This window comes from Mus caroli, unplaced genomic scaffold, assembly GCF_900094665.2.
Source record: "Mus caroli unplaced genomic scaffold, CAROLI_EIJ_v1.1 scaffold_7601_U1_1, whole genome shotgun sequence".
Lineage (NCBI taxonomy): Eukaryota > Metazoa > Chordata > Mammalia > Rodentia > Muridae > Mus > Mus caroli.
The window spans coordinates 11550-22223 of record NW_018390399.1 but is presented as its reverse complement, the minus strand read 5'-3'; the positions used below and the strand labels follow the sequence as shown (position 1 = coordinate 22223).

The following is a 10674-nucleotide window of genomic DNA, read 5'->3' as shown; positions in this document are numbered from 1 at the left end:
TTAAACTCACCTATTAAATTTCCATTTCAATTATATATGGCTTTCAGCAGAAAACCAAGAATTTTTTTAACATATTTTAAAATAAAAGTAATAAAATTTAAAGTAATTTGATAAAAACCATTTATAAACTTTAACTTTATTATTCATAAAGATGAAGTGACCACCTTTAAGAATAACTTAAAATGTATCATCAGATTTCACTGTAAGTTTTAAAGTTACATTTATAGATGAAAAGATGTCTTGTTTTAATTCTGTCTGTTTTTTGTTTATAAGATGTTTTAGTATATTTTATTACTCCCAGAGAATTCATCTTTTCTCTAGGCTTATAAAGTACTTGATATGTTTCATTAAAAGTAAATATTTGTATTTTACAATCTGTGTTTCCTCCATCATTTGAGAATAGACATGATTTTGACACATATATTTGTATTCTTTTTCAAGTATATAATTGTTTGGATAAAAAAAAAATGTTAAATGCATCAGTATTGTACCAGTCCTAAATGTATGGATATAGCAATATCCATAACGGAAGTAAGCATTCAGACAATCAGAATATAATAAATATACTTACAAATTTCTACAGGAATTAAATTAGTGCCAGCTTGTTTTTTAAACATGGATATTTAATTTTGCCAATTAAATACTGTTATATTTGAATTTTATTAATGATAACAGGTTTTTAAAGAAAGTAGTGAACTTATTACATTGGTTGTCTAATGCTAAATTGCTATTCCTGAAAATTTATATACAAGAAATATATAGACTCTACAAGCTTACTAAGAATATATATGTGTATAAAAATAATCTATATATGCAATAACCACTTGAAAATAGGAGCTATGGGTATGAAGAAGAGTAGGAGGGTATCTAAAGGAGGATTTGGGGGAAATGTAATTGTAATATAATCTAAAACCAAAAATGAACACAGAAACAAACAAACAAACAAACAAACAAAAAAACCCACACACAGAAACCCAATGGAATACTGTAGGTACCTTAATTTTATTTTATTATTTGTGTGCATGATTTGGAAATTTTTTCCAAAAATATGTTCAGTGATGATGGTAAAAGCAAGCGTGTCAATTTTAAGTTGTATCAAAACTTAGGAGAGGACTTTACTTTCATAGTACAAATAATCCCTTTTATAGAATGTTAAAATCTTTATAAATGAACAGTGTTGAATATTATACAATGTTTTTCTGCATTAGTAGAAAATGACACCTTTGCATCTATTAATATGTCAAGATCATTGAATACTTATACTGAAATTTTCTCCAATGCAGTGATAAATTTTATCTGATGAAAAAGTTTGACATATTTAGTGCACTAAACTAAGATCTGCAAATGCTTGTTCAGTATTTTAAAATTTAACACAGTTATTCACCTGCATTCATTTTATTTTTGTGACATTTTCTTCCTTTGGTATTTAGGCTTAATAACATTGTTAATATTACTTTGTGAGTGTTAATCATGATATAAGTATAATTTTCCTGAATTATATTAAATTTATCCCTGAAACCATGTGATCTTTAAATTCTTTTTTTAGGGCAATGAATTCTTAGCCAGTGTCCTAATTTGTTGCTTATGTTCTCTGAGACTACTGTATCTTCCTACTGTTTGAAAAATGATACGTTTATATAAGTTTCATGAATCTGGAAATTAATTCACATCTGATTATTGAACTTCTTGGCATACATAAAATAATCTTAGTTCTTTTTATTTCTGTTCAATCATTTTGATTATTCTTTCAAAAACTTTAACTTAAAAGATTATTATATCATTCCCCTCTTTCCTTTTTGTTCCTGTGGGCATTTCTATGTCCTCTCACTCCAACACGTAGCATATACCCCACCTTCAAATTAATGCCCTACTTTCTTTATTATTAGACACACACACACACACACACACTTGCACAAATATATAAACACAACCTGAAGAGTTCATATATTTTGTTTGTTTGTATTTAAATAGTCTCAGGGATGATAACTTTATAACTAGTTATAAGGTTCATCTTGGCTAGTGCTCCTGCTCTCTGTAGTCATTAGTAACTGTAACATCACTTTAATATCTTTTTATAATCTATTTATATAACTTATATCTGTTCATTATTTTATTTTGATTTATTGGTTTTATAAATTTTATAAAATCTGTTGTGTTTCTTCTCTAATATTATTTTAAGGCAGTTGCTTATTATTAATAATTGTCATTAATAATGAACATGCTGGCTACAATAACTGTCATACTGTACTTCTTTGACTTGATGTACTTTCTAAGTTGTTTTTTCATTTTTCTTTTATCTATTTTTAAAATGTAATTCATAGGTATTTATTATTTTTTTCTATTTTATCATCAATATCTAATTAATTTTCAAATTGGAAAAGGAATGCAGAGTAATTTCTCTTTTAATTAAGACTTATTTCTCCTCAACATATGCTGTACCAGAGTTGTTTCAATCAGTGTCATATTTTCCAGGACTATCCATGCTGTTGCAGACAGATCAAACATGGAATGAAGGTAGATGTCTTCACAACTGGGGATTGCCAGGCTAAACAACTGATGAATTTTATTTCTAGGGAATAATTCATATGTACATATTCTGATACTTTTGAGGAAAACTTTTCATGTATTTCTTTTAGATTCCATTGGTATGTAGAGTTCCAACTTATGACTTCTAAAATGAATTTCAGTAGGATTGAGGCTGAATATTAAAATCTTTTTAATATTTTCATTGGGATATTTATTTAAAATCTCTCAGTTTGCTTTTATAATCAGATGCTGAAGTCACAAATAACTACAATTTTAATTAGTTCCTTTTGGGGCTTTTTTATTTGGTTATGATCTTAAACTCTAGTAATGTATTTTCAGCCTAATTTCTGTACTGGTTTAGAGCAACTGTAAAGGATCTCCCAAGCACAACATTATCATAAATCTACTCAGCTTCTTAGTGGCCACTTACCTCAGCTGACATTGAATAGTTCCTTTATAGCTATGGTACAAACTTCCTAAGACATAATGTAAAAACACTTTCTACATTCTTTCTTCTTACTATATTGTCATTTAATTTTCAACATAATTTTTATATTGGAAGTATATAAATAGAGTTTTAAAAATCTTTGCATAGATATTGAAAATTGTATAATATTCATAGATGACACATTTTAAAACTAGCTATATCTAGCTGTTCAATATTGTGTGGGGTTTAAACACAATACCACCCTATACTTTTCCCAAAAACTTGTTTGCATAATCTTCCTGACATGGCCATCATGGACCTTTGTGAAAGGATGCTCTTTGTAGGTGATGACAACCCTTTCTTTTCTGTAGCATACTGCAGCTACAATTAAAATTTTCTGGAAGCTGCTTCCTGATCTGATCCCCACTGACTCATTCTAAATTGTCACCGTATGCTGCTGCTACAGATGACTCAGAACCTATCACCAGATTTCTAAATCTAACAAGGAAGTTCATCTACTGATAAAACCTGTATACAGTATCTTATGTGCTACAACTAGAAATGTGTTAGGTGATATATTCTTTAGCTTAGTTTTACACTTTAATTATACTGCTCACTTTATAACTCTCAACTAATTTGTGGGCATTTTAGATTATGATCATGATGGATATCTGTCAAATATAGTATAGTACAGATATGATGATCTATAAAATAGATGTCAGACTAATATATCTATTGGGAAACATATTTTTGCTCTCTTTGAATTAGACAAAATATTACAGTTTTTAGATAAAATAAATTATTCAAATAAGTATATTCTACTTAATGTTCACATGCTAACATCACTGAGTAGTGGTCTCACCTGTAATCTATGTGTTTCAGCACTCCTGGGAGACCAGCTCTGTGATGCAGATCTTCAAATCTTAATCTGTTTTGTTTTTAGTTTTATCACATTATATAACATTCATAATATATATACAAATGTTTTGCCATTAATGTTTTATACCATGTATAATCATTAGTGGTTGCATGAAGATTTGATAAAAGTGTTACATTCTTTCATTAAGCTAATGTAAATTTACGATTAATTTCATGCAGTTTGAATTCTTTACATTAACACCCCTATACTTTATCACTTATTGTAGAAATTAGTGTTTTTATATCATTCATTAGTCAGGGAACTTGACAGTTATTCACAACTAGGAAACATGGTGTGGGACTCCATACTGAACTTTGACATCAGCTACACTTGAGTCAAACTGGTAAAACATGAAAGCAATTATGCATTGTATCATGTTTAGCTTTATGTACATAGTTGCCTTTGTTTCATGATTCAGTTAGCAGAGCAGTATTTCAGTTGTTACTGTGGATGCTTTCAAATATGCTATTCAAATATCCAAATAATCAGTTTTAAGAAGTTAAAATCACCATCCATAATATGAATGAATTTCTAGAAAATGCAAAATTTCTCCAAAAAGAGAAAATTCTGCCTCAGGCATGTGAAGTTAACTCTGCCTAGGTCTCCAGGCAAATGACCTATTCTGAATGTCTCATACTCACTTGTACCTTAATCATCTTTATTTCTCTTTCCCAATCTGTCTTTTTATGTCCATGTGTCTCACATTCTCTCCTTCCCCCCATCTCTCCCAATATGGTTTATATATATATATATAATATATATATTATATATATACATAAAATAATCATACAACATAAATGCATTTCATATGTAAATGCATATATATTAATAAACAGTTTGGTTATTTTATTTATTTACATTTCCAATGATATCCTTCTTCCCAGTTGACCCTCCCCAAATCCCCAACTCTTCCCCCAAACTCCTGCTTCTATCATGGTGCTTCCCGACTTGCTCACCCATTCCCACCTCAGCGTCCAGTCTTCCTCTATGCTGGATCATCAATCCTCCACTTGACCAAGAGGTTCCTCTCGCATTGATGCCAGATGAGGCTACTACGCTTTGCTATAAAAGTAGCTGGAGCCATGGGTCCCTCCATGTGTACTATGTTTGGTGATTTAATCCCTGGGAACTTTCAAGGGTCTGGTTGGTTAATGTTGTATTTCTTCTTATGGGGATTGCAAACCATTTCAGCTCTTGCAGTCCTTGATAATTCCAACGCTGGGGTCCCAATGCTCAGTCAGATGGCTGGTTGTGAACATCCACATCACAACTGTATTGGTAAGGAACTGGCAGAGTCTCTCAGGGGACGGTTATACCAGGCTACTGTCAGCAAACTCTTCTTACCATCAGCAATAGCATCTGAAATGATGTCTGTAGAGGGGGTGGATCTGTACGTGGGGTAATCTCTGCATGGCCTTTCCTCCAGATTCTGCTCTACTCTTTGTTCCTGCATTTTCTTTCATAGGAGGAAGTCTGCATTATTATTTTTGAGGTGAGAGGGTGGCACCATGCCTCAACTGGAAGCCATGACTATCCACTGGATATGGTCTCTAAAGTTTACTTTCCAATTTGTTGGGTATTTCAGCTGTCTTAGAGTCAGGGTTTCTATTCCTGCACAAACATCATGACATCAGCTAATGTTCTTTCTTGGGTCCTGGCAACCTCTTTGATCTGTGGCATCTGAGACTTAATAGTGACTCTCTACAGTTCTCTCTCACCTGCTTCTACAAACCTCCATTCAAATTCCTGATGCTCTATACTTCTCCCTCATCTCTTCCCAAATCTGAAGTTCCCCCTTTTCCTTCCCCCTCCTATTTTCCTCCAAGATCCCTCTCTCCCACAAACTCCTGAGATGATTTTCTTTCCACTTCTGAGTAGGACTGTAGCATCCACAGTTTGATATGGTCTTCCGTCTTCTTGTATTTCAAATGATCTGTGAGTTATATTGTTGTTTGCCAAGTATTTATTTATTTATTTATTTATTTATTTATTTATTTATGGCTAATATCCACTTGTCAGTGAGTACATACCATGTGTGTTCATTTGTGACTGGGTTAGCTCACTCAGGATGAGATCCTCCAGATGCATCCATTTGCCTAAGAATTTCATGATGCCATTGTTATTAATAGCTGAATATTTCTTCATTATGTAAATGTACCACATTTTCTGTACCCATTCCTCTGTGGAGGGACATCTAGGAGGTTTCCATCTTCTGGCTATTATACATAAGACTTCTATGAACATAGTGGAGCATGTAAGTCTGTTATATTTTGGAGCATCTTTTGGTATGTGCCCAGGAATGCTACAGCTGGGTCCTTAGGTAATACTATGTCCAATTTTCAGAGGAATGACCAGACAGATTTCCAGAGTGGTTGTACCAGCTTGTAATTACACCACCAAGCCCTGGATACCTCAATGCACCTGAAAAGTAAGATTCAGATGTAAAATTCCATCTCATGAATATGATAGAGAACTGTAAGGAGGTCATAAATAACTCCCTTAAATAAATACAGGAGAACACAGGTTAGCAAGTAGAAGCCCTTAAAGAGGAAACAAATCACTTAAAGTCATACAGAAAAACACAATCAAAAAGGTAAAGTAATTGAACAAGACCATCGAGGATCAAAAAATGGAAATATAAATGTTAAAGAAAGCACAAAGGGAGATGGAAAACTTAGGAAAGAGATCAAGAATCACATATGCAAGCATCACCAGCAGAAGCCAAGAAACAGAAGTAAGGGCACTGACACAACAGTCAAAGAAAATATGAAAAGCAAAAGCTCCTAACTCAAAACATGCAAGAAAACCAGGACACAATGAAAAGGCCCAACCTAAGAATAATAGGTATAGATGAGATTGAAGATTCCCAACTAAAAATGCTGGTATATATACAGAGTTTTAGAAATATATTCCACATGTTAGATGCTTCTGGGTGTTCCTAATTGAGGCAGATATATTATGTAGAAAAGGAACTTACCATATAACATGACTTTATATTAAGTTATTATTAAGATAATAGTATTCATGTGACAGCTATTATTATGAAAATTAATTATAAGTACTTATCATATCGTACAATTTGACACACAAACACATATTAAAACTAAGAATAAGAAAATCATGCAAACCAAGAAAAATATACTTTATTTTTCACACATAAAGGCCAGTTTTAGAGAACACAACCAAACCATTTCAAGAGAAATGCTAGTGATCTATCAAACAATTTAAGTTATTCTCAGTTACTGCTTTTCTCTTTCAGGTAAATGTGAAATTTGAGACTATGGCCAACTCCACCCTGGTGGCTGAGTTCTTCCTGGAAGTTTTTGCTGAGACGTGGGAGCTCAGGATCCTACTCAGTGTGCTGTTCCTGTTGGTATATCTGTGCAGCCTGTTAGGGAACCTTATCATCATCATTGCTACTACAGTTGACCAGACCCTGAACACACCCATGTACTTCTTCCTCAGGAATCTGTCCATTTTAGACATGGGGTTTGTATCTGTTACTGTGCCTAGTGCTTGTATCAATTCTTTCACTGACCACAAGGGCATTTCTGTGGTTGGATGTGCAGCACAGGTCTTTTTGTTCTTATTTTGTGCAGCTGTAGAGATTCAGTTTCTCACCATCATGGCCCAGGATCGCTATGTAGCCATCTGCAAGCCTCTCCTTTACCCTATGATTATGAACCATCAATTCTGTGTTCAGATGACACTGGCTTCCCTACTCTCCTCTCTTATCCTTGCAAGTGTTCACACTTCCAAAACTTTCCAGCTGTCCTTTTGTCAGTCTAAAGTAATTCCGAATTTCTTCTGTGATATCCCCTCTTTACTGAGGCTTTCTTGCTCTGACACCTTTAACAACAAACTCTTACTTTTGCTGACTGCCATTGGGTTCAGTGGTAGCTGCTTTACCTTCATTGCCATATCATATGTTCGCATATTATCAGCTGTGTTGAAGGTTCCTGTCAAAGGAGAGAGAGGGAAAGCCTTTTCCACCTGTGTCCCTCACATTATTGTGGTGTCTGTGTTTCTTAGTTCATCTACCTATGTGTATCTAAGACCTCAAGTAGTAATATTGGAAGTCGTTCAGGAGATGACACTTTCTGTGTTCTATACCATTGTCCCACCATTCTTAAACCCTATTATCTATAGTCTTAGAAACAAGCAGATAAAGGAGGCTGTGAAGAAAGTAGTATTAAGAATTACTTTCATATTTGAATATAAAAAGAATGAGTATGTTTCAGAGTTTTCTAGAGGAAAAGAATTGGCAAAATAAAAGGAAATATTTATGCAAAAACACACAGGCACACACACACACACACAGCAGGTATAGAATAAATCGTATTTGCTCAAACACTGAAGCTCATCAAATCACCAAAATGAAAGCAGTAATACATATGCACATGAAATAGATAAGATTGAGAAACACACACACACACAAAATGCTAGGACACCCACATTCATAAAAGAAAATTGGTTAAAGCTCAAAGCATACATTGAAGTGCACACAGCAATGTGTGGGACTTCAACAACCCACTCTCACCAATGGGCAAAACATGGAAACAGAAACTAAGAGACACAGTGAAATTAACAGAAGTTTTGAAGCAAATGGATTTAAGAGATATATTATAAAACATTAGAAAACTCTGAAAAGAAATTGAGGTAATGAATCTTTAAGAATATCTGTAAGTTTGTTTTTGGCTTGCCATCTACTGATGAGCATGCATCTTTCCTTTAAGAGTAATTTGCTCAGCCAGACTGCCTTGGAAGAAATTACTCTTATACTTGAAAGTGATTATCGATTAGAGATTGCTTCTAAATTAGAAATAGATTCTTGGGTCCACTTCTCATTTTGGCTGTAGTACACTTAATGTTCAGAAATGTATAGAACCATGTATGGTAACTTACTTTCTGTGAATTCATATGTGCATAGATAATATTGATATAGATGTGGTCATTCTATTCGTGTATTCTATAACCTATGGCTCTTGTATTATTTTTTATTCCTAATACATAGGACTCTCTGAACCCAGAGGAAAGAATTTGACAGGAGATATGCTGTTTAAGCTGATAGTTCCATGGTCTCTCACTCTTTGCATATCATTGGGCTGTGTGGGTTCTGTATTTGCTCCCATATGTTCCAGTAGGAAGTTTCTGAGTTCGAGGCCAGCCTGGTCTACAGAGTGAGTTCCAGGACAGCCAGGGCTACACAGAGAAACCCTGTCTTTAAAAAACAAAACAAAACAAAAAGTTCTTTTATTATTGAGAATAGTTGTCTCTTTCCTAAAGTTTGTGTTATTCCAAATGAATTTGAGAATTGCTCTTTCTAACTCTAAGGAGAATTGAGTTGAAATTTTGATGGGAATTGCATTTAATCTGTAGACTGGTTTTGGCAAGGTGGCTGTTTTTACTATATTAATCCTTCAAATCCATGAAGAAGTGAGATCTCTCTATCTTCTGAGGCTTTCTTTGATGAGAGGGGATGGGATAAAGGGTTTCCAAAGGGAAGACCTGGAGAAGGGGAAACATTTGAAATGTAAATGAAGAATATATCCAATAAAAACAAAGAAAAATATTAATATTCAGTTACAGATTTGAGTTAAAAAAACATATATGGGATAGTTTTGAGTCCAAGATAGTATGAACACACTCATCTCTGAAGATCCACTTTGAAGTGAGATTTATTTTTTTTCTTAAACTAAACGACAACAACAACATGGGGGAAGTTGCTTTCTTTTAATGTTAAAATCACTATAGAACTGTGGTTGTATAAATATCTTCGTGGTATTATAGTGTGCACATGAATGTGATTTAAGTGACTAACTTCAACCCTTTCTCTTCTTATTCTTTTTAAATAAAAATAAGTATTTTGATTTTTTTATTTGTTTAAATTTTTATTTTATTTTAATTAGTTAACTTTTTCATTAACATTTCAAATGCTATCCCAAAAGTCCCCTATACCCTCCCCCTCCACACTCCCCTACCCACCCACTCCCACTTCTTGGTTCTGGTGTTCCCCTGTACTGAGGCATATAAAGTTTGCAAGACCAATGGGCCTCTTTTTCCACTGATAGCTGAATAGGCCATTTTCTGATATATATGCAGCTAGAGACATGAGCTCCGGTGGGGTACTGGTTAGTTCATATTGTTGTTCAACCTATAGGGTTGCAGACCCCTTTAGTTCCTTGGGTACTTTCTCTAGCTCCTCCATTGGGGGCCCTGGGATCCATCCAATAGCTGACTGTGAGCATGCACTTCTGCATTTGCTAGGCCCCTGCATAGCCTCACAAGAGACAGCTATATCAGCGTCCTTTCAGCAAAATTATGGTAGTATGTGCAATGGTGTCAACGTTTGGAGGCTGATTATGGGATGGATCCCCGGGTATGGGAGTGTCTAGATGGTCCATCCTTTTGTCTCAGCTACAAACTTTGTCTCTGTAACTCCTTCCATGAGTATTTTGTTCCCAATCTTAAGAAGGGGCATAGTGCCCACAATTTGGTCTTCATTCTTCTTGAGTTTCATGTGTTTTGCAAATTGTACCTTATTTCTTAGGTATTCTAAGTTTCTGGGCTAATATCCACTTATTAGTGAGTACATATCATGTGATTTCTTTTGTGACTGGGTTACCTCACTCAGGATGATGCCCTCCAGGTCCATCCATTTGCCTAGGAATCTCATAAATTCATTCTTTTTAATAGCTGAGTAGTAATCTATTGTGTTAATGTACCACAATTTCTGTATCAATTCCTCTTTTGAGGACATCTGGGTACTTTCCAGCTTCTGGCTATTACAAATAACACTGCT

The 10674-nt window shown here is 34.1% G+C and overlaps 1 protein-coding gene across 1 annotated transcript; it reads left to right on the top strand.

Annotated features, from left to right (window-relative positions):
* The first annotated feature begins 7152 nt into the window (after positions 1–7152).
* Positions 7153–8145, top strand: LOC110288633 (olfactory receptor 14C36-like). The gene has a single exon (XM_021154931.1). The coding sequence runs from the start codon at positions 7153–7155 to the stop codon at positions 8143–8145; it is 993 nt and encodes a 330-aa protein (XP_021010590.1).
* Positions 8146–10674: the final 2529 nt, after the last annotated feature.